General features: G+C 44.4%; 1 protein-coding gene across 3 annotated transcripts in view; it reads left to right on the forward strand.

Moving 5' to 3' along the window:
* The window catches only part of KIF26B (kinesin family member 26B), a 425,993-nt gene that overhangs the window by 295,711 nt on the left and 111,471 nt on the right, over positions 1-18,811 (forward strand). For all 3 annotated transcript variants that reach the window (XM_037013695.2, XM_037013694.2, XM_037013696.2), the window contains one exon: positions 11,096-11,276. In XM_037013695.2, the coding sequence (XP_036869590.2) occupies positions 11,096-11,276 (181 nt within the window). The remainder of the gene's footprint in view (positions 1-11,095; positions 11,277-18,811) is intronic.

Consider the following 18,811-nt stretch of genomic DNA (forward strand, 5'->3'; position numbering starts at 1 on the left):
GCACTGTTTCTTTTCAAATAAAGACATTAAAAGAGTGAAAAACAGAACTGATTTTCAGTTTCTTATGCTCTTCAAGATAATTTTCCACCAGGCAGCTAGGGAAGATAAATATTCAGGAAAACTCCTAGGGTATTAGTGGTCATCCCTGGCTTTTAAATGAGCTGTTTACAGTAGATCAAATGCAGTTTCTTCCTTTTAACATTACATTAGCATATGTATATATGATTTAACTAGAAACTACTGGAGTAACATCTGAAAGGCAGCATGACTTAATGAAAAGAACATTAGATTCATTGGATTCTTGAAATAAAATTATCTGGAATATGCTTATTCCTTCAAGGAATCTTAATTTGAATTGGATAGTTCTTGCAATGTGGAAGATATCTATCTAGATACACATTTATTACAGACAGTGTTTCTCAGCGGAACGAATCAGGCACTGGCATTCCACAGGAATGGGCTTTAATTAGCCTATGTTTGTTTCTCTGTCTATATTTATAGGCAACTGAAATAGCTGAATTGTAGTTAAATGGTTTCATCAATTCCATTCAGTAAGACTAGCCAGTTCTCAGTTCATGTTCATGAAAGATACCATTACTAAAATCATATATATCTAGTTTGGGATGATTTTTTAAACTTGAATTTGTGTTTACTTGGGTCTGGTGTCCTTAGGTGTTCACAATTCCTTTCACATATTGAGCCCACTTTGCAAAGGTGGGGCTCTGGATGAGGTCAATCTACCTAGTTTCCCTAGTATGAAGCAGGTTCGGGCCGGGCAGATCAGGCCAGGGAAGGAGGTAGGCAGGAAGCATCTGGTAAGAAGGTCGGTGAGCGCAGGGTGAAGCGTGTGAGGACTTAAATACAAGTAAGGAAGCAGGGAGGTCAGTCCAGGCTGGAGAACGAGGCTTGTAAGCGGGAGTCAAGCTGGCAAACTGAAGCCAAGAAGCAGGAGATGTGGAAGTCAGTTCGGAGACTGGGAAGACGGAGATCCAGGGCTTGGCACAGCCTACGTAAGAGGAACCAGTGTGGGGAGTATTGGCGCCGTTGTGGCTCGGTCATCACCCAGGTGCATGGCCACTGGCACCAGTTCAGACAGCAGGCAAGGCCCTGCCCCGTGCATAGAGGCATTGTGCCCGACTGCGCTCTCTCCTCCCCAGGCGTTGTCCGGGCATCGTAGCCAGCGAACCGGGGCATTGGCGGGTTGGAGCCTCCAGCTCTAGAGCCGCGGGGAATAAACAGGGACAGCCTTGCAGGTCTGTGTGGAGAGAAATAACCATGAGACGTAATAAACAGGACGACAGTTGTGAATCACATGCTCGTGTGTGTCACATGGCATCAGAGGCAGTTTACAAAGTGGCGGTGTGTTCCCTCAGACTTTTCTGTTCCGCGTGAATTGAGAGTAAGTTCTGGTTTATTCCATCTTCAGTGTCCTTGAAAGCAGAGGTGCGCTCTTGAAATATGAAAGATGGCTGAGGCCTGAAGCAAGTTGCATCGCCCTGAGGTCACTCCGTCTCAGAAACAGGACTTCCCTGCTTTTAATGAGTGTTTTCTTCTAGGTCTTCACCTGGAACCTGTTACCTCGGCAGTCTGGGTCTGACTTAACTAGGTTTGCTGGACATACAGAGATAGCAAAGTGTGATGGCAACGTCCGCATGTCCTCCAGCTGCTGATGGAGCATGGAGCCACCTTGTCCAGTTCTGGATGAAATTCAGTTCCCTAGAGCAGAGGTTCCTAAACTCTGGGGTCTGGAGCCCAGCCTCCTGCAGATGGCATCTAGGCCTTCAAGGAAGGTGTCCTGTCAGTGAGATATTAAAGGAAGCTGAGAAGATGGGCTGTGGTGGCTGCTGTCCTGCTGCCAGGCACCCAGGGCTGAGTGGGGCACAGCGGATGGCCCAGTTCTGAGCAGCTGATGTATAGTGAGCTCGGGGGGCACCCTTGGCAAGGCAAGCAAAGAGTCTTTCTAAAAAATGTTTCAAACCCCAGTGACACTGGAGCAGCTTGGCTGAGCCCTGAGAACCCACAGCATGGGGAGCCATGGCATGTGCACTCTCAGAGCCCAGCAGAGACCCTGCCCCTGAGCTTGAGGCAGAGGGCCTCAGCCATGCAGAGAGTCTCCTACTGACTGAGTGTTTATTTGGTGTTTCTAACACCTATATTTCCACAGCCAGGAAATAACAAATTTGTGATTTATACTTCGGTTTAGCCTTGCAGGCCAACAGCTAATTCTCTTATTAAACATCTGCTTTATTTGGACATATGAAACATTTCTATGTTCACACAAGGAACTTGGCTCAGCAAACACCTTCATAGGTGCCTGGCTTTAGGCAGAGGAGAAGGTGTTACTTTGAATAGCTTTGTAAAAAACTGAATTTGTGAATGGGCTCCTTTTTCTCCTATTATTTTTGCCTTGAGTAATATTTTTATTTACCCATAATTACTCTGACCATGAAAAAGTCCAGACACAAATGGAGTGACAGCATCTACCAGCAGTATGGTTTCCAAATACTGCTTTTCACCCTTTTTTGTGCCTCCGGGCAGGAGTGGCTGGGGAGCTGCCCAGACAGCACAGTTCAGGAAAAGCTTCAGCTCCAGCCTTCAGCTGGGTAGTGGCTTTATCTGCTGTGTGTCTGCAGACTTGCCCAGCTTCCCTGTATCTCTGCCGCCATGGAGCCAACATAAAGTTATCAGTAATGCCGAGTGGTGTGGATTCTTTCCAACTATGCAATTTGGGAGTAGCCTCTTGAACACAGAGCAACTGCTGGGTGACCCAAAGTTGACTCTAGTGATAGTCCTGGCCTATTGATTGCTGAGTCGTTCTGTGCATCATTGTCGTTCAGTAAACACCAGCTGACTGAATGTGCGGAGCCCTGAGATGCAGCCTAAGCAGTGTCTAGCTTGCTTGTGTTGGTAAAGGACAGTGGAGGATGTATGGCAGCAATTGGTGTCATATTGTTGCTCTTGCCATGCAAGGACTCGCTCTGGGTCGGGGCTGTAGGACTAGCAAAGCCATTTTCATGTACTTTGCCTTTTAAGTCCCGATTCTGGGCAAGACCTAACTCACTCAGCTGAGACATTCCCCCACCCTGTGATATGAAGCTTTGTTGCTAGGCAACTGTGTCAGTAACTGTTAAGTGCATACATACGATTTGATTTTAGTTACATACAAAAATACCTAGCTACTTTTTCTGTTGGTCTTCCTTATTAGCAAATGATTATCAGTTGGCTTTCTTTTGCCCAAATGAAATAACTGCTTTCATTTATCAAGTTGCATAATAGCATGACGTAGTGGAAAGACTGTGGGCCTAGAAGACAGAAAACTTGGACCCTGATCTGGAGGATGAGAATCTCTAGTTCTGTGACTGGATAAAATCAGGTACCTTCTGAGCCTTCATTTTTTAAATCTATCATTTGTGGTACAAAAAACCTTCTCAGCTTGCCTCACAGGGCTGAGTGAGGATGAGTGTGACAGTGTGTGGGAAATGTTTGAGAGAGACCGGGGCATCCCATGGCCTACTACATTATCTAGAACCCCAGGCTATGTAATCTTGGGACTTGCATGTGTTGGTGTAACTCCAAAGGCTGGATGGATTAAGAAGCACTGAGTGAGCACATGCTGCCTCTGCAAGCAGGTGCAAAGCTCCGGGGCAGGTCCGGGAGCAACAGAAGAAAGAAAACACATGGTGTCGAGCCTCCAGTGAGTTAATAATCCAACACTAACCACACAGAGAAGCAGGAGACCACACTGCAAGCAGCACCTCATTTTGTGTCAAACATAAGCTACATGCTCTCCAGACCAAGTGCTTTAAGACTTCAGGGGCAAGGATGGTGTTCCCAAGGCTGAAGTAGTTGATGAGGGCAACTTGTCCAAACCCTTGAAGAACGGGAAAAATTTTAAGAGAGGAATAAGGGTAAACTCATAGAGATTATCATGATGGGCTAATGTTCTGCCTCACACTGCAAAACTCAATCCATTTTTTCAAATTCTAACAGTGTTTGGCTGCAGGGTTTTAACAATATTGTTTGAAGTTAATGGCCAGCATGTTTTTCCCCTAGCAGTAAATGTTTTATTTGAAGTCTTGCCATAAATTATCTTCTTGCATTAATGAAAAGGCTCATTTACATAAAAAAACCCAAGATCCATATGCTTTTCAGTCTCTGGAGACATGGAAATGACCTCAGTGACAGCCAATTAGGAAATGGAGAGTCAAAGGGGCACGCTCTTCTTCCCTGTTTGGAGTTTCCAAAATGACCAGCATGCTTTGTGGTAGGGGCAGAATACTTCCAAACAGGTGTTCTTTCCAAAGGAAGCATAACTGGTGTTTTTTACATGTAGATAGATGTCTTAAATGTTTCTGGAAGCTTTGCCTCAGACCACTGGTTCTTGTCCCACACCCTCCCTATTTATTATCTGTTTTATTTTCTGCTGCCCCCTGTGTCACTGACCCCATGGATTCCTAGGAGCTATTGTGATCTGTCATGTCATTGCTCGTTACCAGATCATCTTAATCCTCAGAGCATTGAAATATCTGACAATGTTAAATAAGCCGCTGTAGCCCATGGCAGCCCCAGCTACTGTCACATTAAATGGCAGCTTGGATTGTCTTTTACATGCCGACAGTGGAAATTCTGCTACTTCCGTCCCCTCCGGGGTCAGGGCCCTTGCTGTGCAGCAGATGTGCAGCCATTTAGGGACCACCCCTGCCCTCCTCTCGAGGGGTTTTCAGTTGCTGTCTCACCAATTGATTCCTAGGTCCAGTTTAGGAGAGCATGAATGACCTCTTAATTTTTATAAACCTTTTAACCACCTACCTGAGCACACCACATCTGAACAACCCCCTCAGACAAGATGAAATGCACTCAGGATGTGGTTAGCAGCACATGGTGCATAGAATTTTTTAAAAGGATAATAAATGACCCCTGCCTGTTCCCTAAGGAAAGTTCTATTCTTCATGAAGCTAATAATTCTTAAAAGATTGTTAAATATTGCTCATCAGGAATCCCTAGACACTAAGGATGGGAGACCCCCATTTTATTTGCATGAGATGCTCTGCTAATGAGGGCTTTCCGATAAATACCCTACAATGAGTCTATCACACAAATGCAAAAAAGGAAAAAAATCCCCTAAGTTCCCCCTCTGAGACCAAGGACTTTCTCCCACCTAAACCAAGTAACTTCATCAAATAATTATTCACCTCATTTTTAAAGATCTGGGTACACCTGGTCAATGAGACCAAGTAAACATCCCAGGTGAAGGGTCATCTCAGTTCTAAACTGATTCCTAAACTCAGATCTCATTAGTGATGTTAGGACAGTTTTCTGCTGGGTGAGGTGAGCAAGGCTGTGGAGAGAAAGGGGTAGAGCCCAGAGGGAAGAACTGAACTACAAGGCTTAAAATCTTGCTCTTGCTCTTCTGCAGCCTGATCGTGCTTAGCATAGCACCTCTAGCTTTATAGATGCTCAATATATATTAATTTCATCCTGCTGGAGAGACTATATTTTTTTCATGGAATAAATGGCACAAAACACTAAATGAAGCTCCTGGATATTTAAAGATGTGTGCTGGGATGAATAGCTTTAAGAAATAGGTAATTCTTACCATCTGTGGTAAGAATGAGGCAAGCAAATATTGCTTAGAATAGCTTTATAGGTTATTTTGTTTTATTTGAAATCTTACAAAACAACCCATTCATTTTTTTCATGGGGGAAGAAAACAACTTATAAGGCATTAATTACACAAAATACACTTACAGCTAAAATGTCTTTACCTTTTCAATTTCTTCATGACTGCCTGTCCTTTACACTGAAAAAATGCAATTATCTATGAATGATTTCTGTACCTTAACCTTCTCCTAGCTGCATGTCATTTAAGTGCTATATAATAAGAGCAGAAGCTGTTGACTTCCACGAAGTTGAAACATGTGAAATACAGATCAAACAGCTGGCTATAAGGATGTCGAAATTAAAATAAAGTGTCCTTATAGAATATAGGCTATAAATGTGATTTCTATTCATTTAAAAATTTTGGAATCCTCCTAATATATATTTCATATACAAGTTTTAAGAAATAAGTACTTTTTTAAATGTATTCTCAAAATAATTCCCACTATTACTATTTTTCTGCTTTCAAGTCGATGGACACTTCCCTAAATGGAATAAAATTTCCAGGAATCATTTCAGAATCTCTGCCTTGAAAGAGATTTTGTACATCATCTGATTTCCCCAGTATGTGTGTTCCTCTGTCTGGCATTCCCTGTAAGTGACCCTCTAGCCACTACTTGGACACTTCCAGTGACATACAGTCATATGTCATACAGCAGACCCATCACTAACAGGTTACTCCAGTTTTTAGAAAGAGCCCTTACACTTGTAAACCCAAATGTGCGTTTACCTGTCACCTGCCTATTCCAGGATATTCCAAGATGATACTGTGCAATATGGGTGCATAGATGGAGATCCAGGCTTGGCTCCACTGCTTCTTCCTTCAAGGTGCCATCTGTTAAGTACGTCCCATGTATGAAATATTTTGCATGTAGTCTCATTTAATTTTCATAAAGATGTCTGTAAGTAGGTACTATTTTTGCTCTATCTGACTATGCAACTGAGGCTCAATAATAATATTTGTAATTATGGAACTGAGGCTCAATAATAATATCTGTAATGATGATGATAGCATTATTGAATACTATCTGTCAGGTGCTGTGCTAGGCCCTTTATATGCATTATAAACGTCAGAATTTAAGTAATTTACCTATTATCTACCTACTGTCTAAAGATGCTGGATGTTCACATGCAGGTCATATACTAAAAGGACTGGATTTTCCTCTAGAAGACTCATTTCTTTGTTACATGGGAGTAAGATTTTTTTTCCTTACAAGGTCTTCTGAGATTCAGAAAGATGACCTATGAACTTATCTGGTATTCATGCTTGGAAAGTACTTCCCACCACATATCATTTATTCAATTTTTTAAAGACTATTTTAGAAGCCTCTTCCTTCTTCTTCCTCCAGGTTTATATTCCTCCAGGCCTTTTAATATTTTCCTTCAGTTTTCATTTATTCACTCAACAAATATGTCTGAGCTCTCTGCCCTGTTAGGATTTAATTCTAGAAGGAAAACAGACAATCAACATGGCAACTAAGTAGATCATCTAGTGTGTTGAAGAGAATGAAGGCCATTGGGGAGGGAGCGGCAAGGGCAGCTGGGTAAGGGAAATCAGAAGATGGCGAGTGGGCGGGGGCTTGTGTACTATGGCTGTGTAACCATTTATCCCAAAACTTAGTGCCTTTAAAGCAGGAATGATTATTTATCATCTCTCATGGTTTATGGAGTCCAGAAATCTGGACACAACATAGTGGGGACAGCTTGTCTCTGCTCAATGCCTTGGGCCTCAGCCAGAAGACCTGGTAGATGGCACCTGGAATCACCCAGAGGCTCATGTACTCAGAAGTCTGGGAGTTGACTCTGGCTGTCAACGAGCATCCTCAGTTCTTCTCCACACAGCCTTTTCCACATGGCCTGGCCTCCTCACAACGTGGAGGCTGGATCCCAAGGCTGAGAGGCCGGTAGAAGCCATAGTTCCTTTTATGCTGAGCCCTGGAGGCCATACAGCATCATCCCACCATGTCCTGTTATTCAAGGCAATCTCAGAGTTCCACTCAGGCTTGAAGAGAAGGAAAATAGACCTTAAGTCTTGGTTGAGAAGTGTCCATATCCTGTCCTAAGAAGAGCGTATGGGATGGGATACACCCTGGCGCAGCCATCTCTAGAAAGTACAGTCTGCCATGGTAGGCAGGGAAGGTTCATTGATAAGGTAGCATGTGAACAAAGGTTAAAGGTTAGGGAGTGAGCCCTAGGCCTATCTTTATCTGGGCAGAGCATTCCAGGCTGAGGTGAGGCCTGTGCAAAGGTCCTGAGCCAGGAGAATGTGGCTGGAGCAGAGTGAGTACAGAGGAGAGCAGTGGAAAGATGGTCTGAGAGCTGGAGGGAGAGTGTATGGAGGCTTCTTAGGCCATTGTAATCACTCTGGTTTTTACTGAAGGAAGAGAAGAAAAAGGGAAGGTATTGAGCAACAGCGTTTTGAAAGAATCACTCTGGGAATGGTATGGAAGATAGACTGGACAGCAGGCAGAGGACGGTGGGTAACAGAAGGGAGGGAAGTGAAGAGGCAGTTGCAGTGATCCAGGCAAGAGAGGTTGGTGGCTCAGACCGAGATGGTAGCAGTGGTGGTGGTGAGAGGTGTTAGACTGTAGAACTGTTTGACATTACAGTCAGGCTGTCCTGATGGGTCGGATGTGTGCTGTGAGAGAAAAGGAGTCAGATGTCTGGGCCATTGCAAGGAGGGACTGCCATTTTCTGAAATAAAGAAGGCTGAGTGTATATAGCTTTTCAGGGAAAGGTCAGGAATTTAGTTTAAGATTTGCAAAGTTGAGATATTTATTTGATACCCAAGAGGAATTATTGAAGAGGTAGTTAGATAAATAGATACAGTGTTCCAGAGAGAGGTCTAAGCTAGAAATAAACATTGAGGAGTCATAGGCATAATGATGTTATTTAAACTGTGGTCCTGGAAGAAAACAGCAATAGTCTATAGAGGTGGAGAGGACCAGAACCAAGCCTGGAGGCACCCACCACCAAGAGATGGGGAGAAGGGAAGAAGCCAGTGAAGGAACCCGGAGAGGAAGGGCCAAGAACATCCTGGGAGTCTCAGGAAGAAAGTACATCGTGGGGGAAGGATATGCCCAGTGCTCTGATAGGTCAAGTAAGGTGGGGCTGAGAGCCACTATGTGTAGCTCCTGGGAGATAGCTGGCAGCCGTGACAAGAGGAGCTTTGGGGGACTGGTGAGACAGACATCTGATCGGAACGAGCTTCTGGGCAAATGGAAGGAGGGAAGCAGAGAAAGCCCGTGTGGACAACACTTTGCTGCAAAGATGAGCAAGGCCACAGACGAGCAGCTGACTGGGGAAGGGAATCAAGGGGATTTGTGTTTGCCTTTTCAAGATGGAGAAAGTGCAGCATGTTTGTATGCTGCTGGGAATGATCTGCTACTGAGTGACAGTTTGATAGTTGCAGAGGCAGGGAGAGGCCCTGGGATGGTGTCCTTGAGATGCTCTACTTTCAAGGACCCTTGCTTCCCTCCTCTGCAGGGCCTGCGGGGGGAACATGGGCATGGGTGGTGGAATAAGACAAAGGAAAAGCCAGCAGTCACCACCTGTTTGAAGCTGCCTTTCAGCATCACTCGCTTCTCTCTGTCTCCCCATTTGGACTGGGAACCCTGGCGGGATGAAGTGGGAGCTATGGCAACTCCCTGGTCCTTTGCACCATGCAAAGGGACCCTCATGGGAATGGCTGATCATTTAGTTCCTAGCAGATTACTATCTCCCCCTTCTTTCTAACCCTCCTGTGTCTGACTGGAGAGCAGTGAGGGATGGCCGAGCAGAGAAGCAAGTGCCAGACTGCAGTGCCAGCACATACGTCTGCATGAGGCCTTGCTCATTCAGCGGGAGCATCTCAGAGTAATGACAGCCGCCAAGAGACTGCCAGGCGAGTCACTGAACAATTCCACTTTATTTTGAATTTTAGAAGGAAGACTGGCAGTGACATCATGAAAAAAACAATTAATTCCTAGGTTTTTCTTCCCACTGATTAGAAAAAGAAAGCACCGTGGAGATCTCTCTCCAGTGTCCCTCGCTTTCATCATGCTCTAGAGTGACTGTTGAATTCCCAAAGTGTGGCACATGGTGTTGGGACTGGTGGGGCATCCTTCCTTCCATCAAAATCTGCCATTCCTCCTGCATCCCCTTCCTCTGTGTTTCACTCTTGTGAAATAGATTTTCAGTTTCACACCTGAGAAAAATTAGGCTTTGAAGTACGGATTCCGTTTGCTGTATTTGTGCAATGGCAGTTCTATAGCTAAGGGGATTTATCAAAGCATGGTAATTACTGATAAAAACTTAAACTAATGATTCCAGATTGTTAAGATGGAGAGCAGAGGGAAGTTGGTGCACACAGTGCTGATTTTGTCTTTTGGGCCTGCCTCTCTCCTGACCTGTGATGTAATTGAGGAGAACACTGGATGGATTTATAAAGCTTTGATGTGTAGTGTAGAGTCATAGGGGTCCGTCTGTTTTAAGTAGTAGCTCAAAGGTTTAATAACATTGTCTGTTTTAAGTAGTAGCTCAAAGGTTTAATAACATTTAGGGAATTAGAATTCTTAGAACACCAAGGATTAATCAAAAAATTGAGTTGATTATAGTCTCTGAAATGCCTTTGCCTCACCCCATCCCTTGCCTTATTTTCCCTTCTTCTCTATAATAAGATTATTGTGTTTTTAGTGTCGGGCCCTATGAATGATGGAAGATGTGATGTGAACTGCTGATCCTATGAGTGATGCCCCGATGTCTCTCTGCCTTTCCTGTTGTACCCTCCAGGCCACCCTTGTCGGTTCAGACCCTCCCTCTGCTTGCACTTGCCGATGAATTGCATTTTGTATTTACAGACCACCCTGCACAAAAGCCCGTTTTCCACACACACGGCCCATAACCTCAGCACCCTATACCCTTGCTGCAGTTTATTCTGCTTTGGGTTGTTTCTGAAGCCAGTTTGACGTTTATTTCCTCATTGCACTGGGCTGTGTGTTTTTCTTCCACACCACATACATAGTGTGCCTTGATTGGTTCCCACGTGGTTCTTCATCAGCCTCGTTTGGATTTTACAAGGTGTTAGAATTTCTGAGTGACTCCTAAGTTCCCTCTGGGAGTTTATACCAGAGAAGTCATGAAATGATTAACCTAATGGGTGCTGTTTGTCCCCAGAGATGACCAGCTTTATTCATGGGTAAGCTGAGTGATGGCGGTTGACAAATAATTCTTTGTAAGTTGCGATCGCAACTTTTTCTTCTTTGTGATTAGATTGTTCGTTATGTTCACTCTGCTATAGTAAGGGGTACAGCTGAGCCCTCCGGGGGTGAAGAAAGAGCTATTAACCTTCAGTAAGAACGAGGGGATTCTCTAAGACAAGGAAGACAAAGTAACACCAGCATATCTGATTGTACCATACTTGCCCCTTACTGTCTCTTTTCTGCATTTTTCCCTCCAGAGCGGCCCAGAAGTTAAATCTGTCTTCTAAAAAGAAGAAACATCGACCTTCTACTTCTGTTGCTGAGCCACCTCTCTTTGCCACCAGCTTCAGTGGCATTCTGCAGACCTCCCCACCCCCGGCCCCACCCTGTCTCCTGAGGGCTGTCAACAAGGTGAAGGACACCCCGGGTCTGGGCAAGGTAGGTCCCACTGCCATCTTTGCCATGTGCTCGTTGTGTGGGCTGTGTAAGGGGAAAGAATAAAATGAGGGGCCCAGTTGGTTTGTTAAAACAAGAAGGTAACAGGCAGAAGAGGAGACAAAATGCAATTCATTGGAAAGGAAGTACTATAAAATATTCTTTAGTTACATACACTAAATGGTCAGTTAAGACATTCAAACTATTGGAGATCTGATTTGATTTTGAGAAGAAAAAACAGCTTTGCATTGTTTGACAGAAATCTAACCATTTAAAGAAAAGATACAAAGACACAAAAGGCGGGACAGAGGCAGGAGACCAAGAGCTGGAAATTCAGAATTGCTGACACCCATTTTTTTCTCCCTTTCCAAGAAATTCTAATTCCTGCTTTTGAACCACACCACTGCTGGGATTTCTTGGGGGTATTTTCAGCTGTGCCACCCTAGCCAAGAAATGCAATTTTCAATTGTTGCCGTCACTTGGAAAGAGATGTAGGAGCACTATTAGGAGATGTTGCTCAGCTGTGTTTGGGATGACTTGGTTGTTAAATGTCACCTCCAAACAAAATCTTCTGAGATAAACGTCTGGGCCCAGTAACTTACGGTTTGCTCTTCAACTGATAAATAAGCTGAGACATAAAAACATTTAGTTAAAGATAGAGGTGGCTGTTTTATTTCTTTTATTCTCATCTGAAGTGGAATGGTGCGCACGCCATCGCTGGGCCCTTGCCGATTAACAAGTTTCTCTCCAGGCTGGGTTACAGGCCTTGCTGAAGGGAGGCTGCTAAACCATGCATGCCCAGCTCTTACCATTTCGGCCACCAACTCTCTTTCCCCGTGGCCCCTAGGCCGGGTCATTGCCAGGTTCATAGTCTTGAGCAGCTTCAGCCTAACCTGGCCGGGCTCTGCGGTTTCCCCCTCTGCCCTCCTGTCTCTGTGTTGTCTCCTCTCCTGCTGTGCTCTCCCATCCCCCATTTCAGTCCCCTGCTGGGAAGGGATTAACTTGCTCTGTTACTCTTTCCAACAGCATTTAAATTATCAGATAATGTTGAATAGAGCAAAGCTTACTCCAGTGGAGAGCCTCCTGTCCTGGAATTTTCCATGGCATCAGAGCAGGCAGATAGTTTTCAGCTGAGGCTTTCCCAGGTACAGAGGGCAATTAGGAAACCTGACGTGGACAGGGCTCCATCTGCGGGGGCTGCTCTTGCTGTCTGGCCAGGAAGGGGGTGGAGAAAGACAGATGGACAGCCCTCCTCTGGGGATACTCAGGTGGTGGGGCTGTTGAGGAAGCGGGGCCTCCATGTGGCACCTGGGCCAATAATGGCCAGCAGACATGCCCCCTTCTAAGAGGGTGGGTGTGAGGAACTGCAACACTTCTTAAAAAATTATTTCCAAGTGTGGTAAGATATACAAACCTAACCATCTGCACCATTTTTAAGTGCATGTGGGCGTTTGTTTTGCCAAGGGTAGTTTGGAACTTCAGTGCCAGAGCTGAACCGCCCTGGACAAAGTGGAATCCAGTTACCACGGCATCTCCTCCTGTCACACTCTGAGCAACACCCAACCTCTCTTCTCGATAAGCATGAACAAATGTTTCAGTACAATCACCTTGAAGAGGCACCAGAATTTTAGCCAGCCGACACTCACATACCCCAATATGGCTCTGCTCAGGACCCTCCCAAACGAGACATATATGACCTGGTTTTCCTGCATTGGTAACAGTGCCCTGTCTGTGATTCCTAAAAGGGTCAGTGGAGATGTATCTTCAGGTGGGCCTGGGTCCCAAGCTAGGGCCTTCTGTCACCTCCTGCCCCATCCCTGCCCCCGCCCCCCCACTGGGGTCCTGAGATAAAGGGATCAGGACACCACAGGCAGGGACAGAACCAGCAGGAAGCATGTTGCTAGCCAAGAGAATGATCCAGTAAGACAGTTTGGAGGCCACTGGCCCAGGCTTGACTTCATAGTGTGCTGTATGGAGTGGCCAGAGATAAGGACAATTATAAATAAGAGAGGCAGGTGTGAGCCACAATTAATATTACAATCGTAGATAACTAAAGCTTGCAAACTGTACATTTATATCTTTAATGAAAGATATTTTCCCTCTCAGTCATTTGCATGTCAATGTGCTTTTGTGAATGGGAGAGAAAGGGGTGTTGAGCAGCCAGGAACGGCAGGACACCCTGAGTCTGTCCATGGAAGTCACAGAAGGTGGTCATCAGGCTGAGTGTCGTGAGCGATGGAATGAGACTCCTGTCTGACCAGGGGCCACATGGCAGCTGTCCTGCTGAGCATAGGGTGTCATTGGTGGGGATGCTGTGACAGTGGGGGGCAATGTGCTCCCAGGAAGGCAGCAGTCATGTGCTTGTTGAAAACTTGTGTGTGACTGAAACAGGTGGTTGCTGAGCACATCTCCCATCCTCTGCCTCCCACCAGAGGCGTGTATGCTGTACAAAGTGGTACGAGGCCTTCACTTTGCCAGAGGGGCACCCAACTGCCTTACCTCAGCCCAGGCTGAGTTCCCAGACTCCCAGTTTCCCCACTGCCTGACACCTCACTGTGATAAGGAACCGTCATTCTTCTTACCCATTTGGAAAAATTCTCATCAGTTTATCTGTGATGAATAATTAACATATTAACATCTCAAGGAAATACAGTGGAGGTTAATATAGAACATGAAGAAGTGGTGCTCTATATAAATCGGAGTGTTGAAAGTAGATAAGCTTGATTGAATTGCCAAAAGCAAGCCCAGCCCAACACCACCTCTTGGTCCTCAAGCAGCCAAGGGCTGCCTCAGGAAACCTAGCAGGTTTTTGCAGGTATGGAAAGGCTTCTGTGGGTTCATTTAGAGCAGCCCTCTCATTGAGTCAACAAGAAATTGAGGTGCTAAAAGGACCCAAGATTTTCCAGTACTTCCTGAGTCAGGCCCAGTAGTGGAGACCTTTAAGCCATTTTATTTTCTATAGTCTCACTGGGCTGCTGCTATTGATACACGACCTTTAAAAAAGTTGGGGGCAGACACAAGAGTGTGATGGGGCCATGGCGGTAGCAGTTACCTTCATCTGTGGAGGACACGCCCGTCTTCAGATCAGGGTTGGGGAGGAAGAGCGGACACACAGCCAGATCAGAGACACCCACCCATTCCTACTGCTCCCGCAAGCCCCACCCTCCACCCAGAGCCAGACTCAATGCACAGCTGTTCTGCAGGCCCATGTGATGGCAGAGTGTCGAATGACTTCCGTGTATTTGGAGCTGAAGCTGACACACAGTGCAGAAGACATGTCAGGGTCCTCAGCACCTGGAGCACTTAGTAGCACACAGCAAATCTCTACTGAGCTCCTGTTATGTGTGAGGCACTGGGCTGCAACCATGGCTGGACAAGGTGGAATGCCAGCACCCCCAGCACTGATGACCTAGTACATTACTCTCATCATCTTAGAGATCCCACCAGCTTGAACCAATATGAAAGACACTCTGATTTGAGGAGAAGTGAAATTACAGACTTATTCTATCTAACTTTCAAAGTATGTGAAGAAACTATCTACTAAGTTGTCTTATAGAGACATTCTTAATGGGAGATAATGATTAGTGGATCAAAGCAGTTTAGTCCCCATTTATATTTCACTGATTTGGCTTATATGTAAATGATCCTTCTAATTTGTTTGAAAATGCTTCCTTCTCCTAAGATAGCAAATGCTCCTCATGAAATGTGTTTGCACAGTTAATTATTAACATCCATGTTTAAGGTCCATTTGTTGGTGTATCATAGCGTAGTGTCAGGGTCATTTGTCTTGGATTACAGGCTTCTCCAAGGAAGCACCTTGTCTGTTTGACTCACGAAAAGCACATGGCCCTGCAGCCACACCATAGGTGCATAAATGCCTATAAAGGAGATGATGGCAGTGGTGACAGTTGTATTGGTGGTGATGGCACCCCACCTGTGCACTGGTGAATTCTCCTCTTCCCAGAAGAACACCTAAAGGGAAATATGTGAAGCACAAAGGAAAAGAAGCCTTCTTTTTCCTTTATAATCCCAGAAATGCCTCAAAAGTATGAGCAGCATCCAGCCTCTGCCCCCAGTCATGTTTTGGGGATCTAAGAAAACTCCTATGGGAAAGTGCCAGCAGCTAGAGGACAAACTCTATTGAGTTCAGAAAGACCATAAAAAAATTAGATGGAGCAAACATGAAGAGGAATTATGGACGATTAAGCTGGGGCAGGTGGAGGGGGACTCGTTGTCCTTGATTTACTCAGTGAGTATCTGTAGACCTGTGTCCAGGTACTGCAGCAGGAGGCACTGCAGGACCCAGGGCACGTGAGCTGCCTAGCAGCTCTGGGCCACTTCCTGCAAAGGCAGAGGAGACACACCCTCATCTCCATCAGCTCTAGGCTCCTGTGCAAACCTTTGCCTGGCATTCAGCCTCAGCCACCACCTCCTGCGCTATAAATGCTATTTCCTTAACCTGGGATCCCCGCTAAACCATGTCCAGGGAGAAGTGGCGCCATGTGGTACCTGTTATGGTGCATCCCCTTCCCCACCTGCCCACCAGCTGTGGCTGTGTGTTTCTGAAGTGTCACTGCTCTTTCTCCTCCGTGGGCAGTGAGCCCAAAGGCAGTGATCTGGTGGAATCCTCAGAGTTGTGATTTAGAAATACGCTTGCTTGTCTGGCCAGATTATTTTTCTTAGGCAATAAAGTCTAGAGCCATTTTTCTTTGTTCTTCTCAGTCCTCAATTTTAACTCATCTGTCTTTTATTACTCAGCACTCTTCTCAAACCCAAGAGCAGCATATTTTGACCTCTGCAGTTTCTAAATAATCTCTCACTCTCTCTTTCTCTTGCCCCACCTCTTTCTCACTCAGACACACACACACACTCAGACACACACACACACACAGAAACACACACACACACTCACTACCTGGTCCATGTCACCAGGTCCTATATTGTCTAGATTTAGTTTAATTCTAAACTTCGTCTTGTTTGGCATGTAAACTAATAGCATAGAAGAAATAAAAGGACTATGCAAGCTTTTTAGTAGAGATGATTTCTCCCTTACAGATGTAGACACCTTTTTAGGATAGATGTCCTTCAGTAACAGGCACACCTCAGATGCTGCGGGTTTGATCCAGGCCACCACAGTAAAGCAGATCTCACAAAAACGCACAGTCAACTGAATTTTTTGGTTTCCCAGGGCATATAAAAGTTATGTGTACACCATACACAAAAGTAAACTCAAAATGAATCAAAGACCTGAATGTAAGTCATGAAACCATCAAACTCTTAGAAGAAAATATAGGCAAAACTCTATTAATATAAACATGAACAACTTCTTCATGAACATATCTCCACGGGCAAGGGAAACAAAAGCAAAAATGAACAAGTGGGACTATATCAAACTAAAAAGCTTTTGTACAGCAAAGGTCATCATCAATAGAACAAAAAGATATCCTACAGTATGGGAGAATATATTCATAAGTGACATATCTGGTAAGGGGTTGACATCCAAAATATACAAAGAGCTCACTTACCTCAACAAACAAAAAGCAAATAAGCCAATTAAAAAATGGGCAGAGGATCTGAACAGACACTTCTCCAAAGAAGAAATTCAGATGGCCAACAGGCACATGAAAAGATGCTCCACATCACTAGTCATCAGCGAAATGCAAATTAAAACCACAATGAGATATCACCTCACACCAGTTAGGATGGCCACCATCCAAAAGACAAACAACAACAAATGTTGGTGCAGATGTGGAGAAAGGGGAACCCTCCTACACTGCTGGTGGGAATGTAAACTAGTTTAACCATTGTGGAAAGCAGTATGGAGGGTCCTCAAAAAACTAAAAATAGAAATAAAATTTGACCCAGGAATTCCACTCCTAGGAATTTACCTAAGAATGCAGGATCCCAGTTTGAAAAAGACATATGCACCCCTATGCTTATCGCTGCACTATTTACAATAGCCAAGAAATGGAAGCAACCTAAGTGTTCATCTGTAAATGAATGGATAAAGATGTGGTACATAGACACAATGGAATATTATTCAGCCATAAGAAGAAAACAAATCCTACCATTTGCAACAACATGGATGGAGCTAGAGGGTATTATGCTCAGTGAAATAAGCCAGGTGGAGAAAGACAAGTACAAATGATTTCACTCATCTGTGGAGTATAAGAACAAAGAAACTGAAGGAACAAAACAGCAGCAGACTTACAGAATCCAAGAATTGACCAACAGTTACTAAAGGGAAAGGGACAGGGGAGTATGGGTGGGAAGGGAGGGATAAGGGGAATAAGGGGCATTATGATTAGCACACATAATGTAGGAGGGACATGGGGAAGGCAGTATAGCACAGAGAAGACAAGAAGTGACTCTATAGCATCTTACTATGCTGATGGACAGTGACTGTAATGGGGTATGTGGTGGGGACTTGATAGTGGGGAGAATCTAGTAACCACAATGTTGTTCATGTAATTGTATATTAATGATACAAAAAATTTTTTAAATTTATGTGTACACTATACTGTAGTATGTTAAGTGTGCAATTGCATTACATCTAAAAATAAGTACACATGGTTTAAAAATACTTTGTTGCTAAAAAATGCTAACTATCCTCTGAGCTTTCAGGGAGTCAGAATCCCTTTGCTGGTGGAAGGTATTGCCCTGATATTGAGGGCTGCTGACTGATGAGTTGCTGAAGGCTGGGGTTGAGGTAGCTGTGGCAATTTCCTAAAAGTAAGACAGCAATGATGTTTGCTGCATCCATTGACTCTTCCTTTCAGGACATTTCTCTGTAGTGTGTGATGCTGTTTGAGAGCATTTTAACCACAGTAGAACTTTAAAAGGGAGTCAATTCTCCCAAACCCTATTGCTTTATCAATTGAGGTTATGGAATATTCTAAATTCTTTGTTGTCATTGCTATAATCTTCAGAGCAGCTTCACCAGGATTGGATTCCATCTCAAGACACTATTCTCCTTGCTCATTGTAAGAAGCAACTCCTCACCATTAGAGTTTGATCACAAGGTTGCAGTAATTCAGCCATGTTTTCAGGTTGCACTTCTGATTCGAGTTCTCTTGCTGTTTCCACATCTGCAGTTACTTCCTCCACTGAGATCTTGAATCCCTCAAAGTCACCTGTGATGGTTGGAATGAGCTTCTTCCAAATCCCTGTGAATGTTGATATTTTCTCATGAATCATGAATGCTCTTAATGGCATCTAGGATGTGAATCCTTTCCAGAAGGTTTTCAATTTTTCCCAGATCCAGAGGACTCACTATAGCCTTATGAAATTTATTTTTTCAATAATGAGACTTGAAGTCAAAATGACTCCTTTATTCATGGGCTACAGAATGGATGTTATGCTAGCAGGCATGAAAAAGCATTAATATCATTTCATTACCTATTTCAATCAGACCTCTTGGGTGACCAGGTGCATTGTCAATAAGCAGTAATATTTTGAAAGGAATCTTTTTTTCTGAGCAGTAAGTCTCAACAGTGGGCTTAAAACATTCAGTAAACCATATAAACAGATGTGCTGTC

Source organism: Manis javanica, chromosome 11, assembly GCF_040802235.1.
Source record: "Manis javanica isolate MJ-LG chromosome 11, MJ_LKY, whole genome shotgun sequence".
In the NCBI taxonomy this organism is placed as follows: Eukaryota; Metazoa; Chordata; class Mammalia; order Pholidota; family Manidae; genus Manis; species Manis javanica.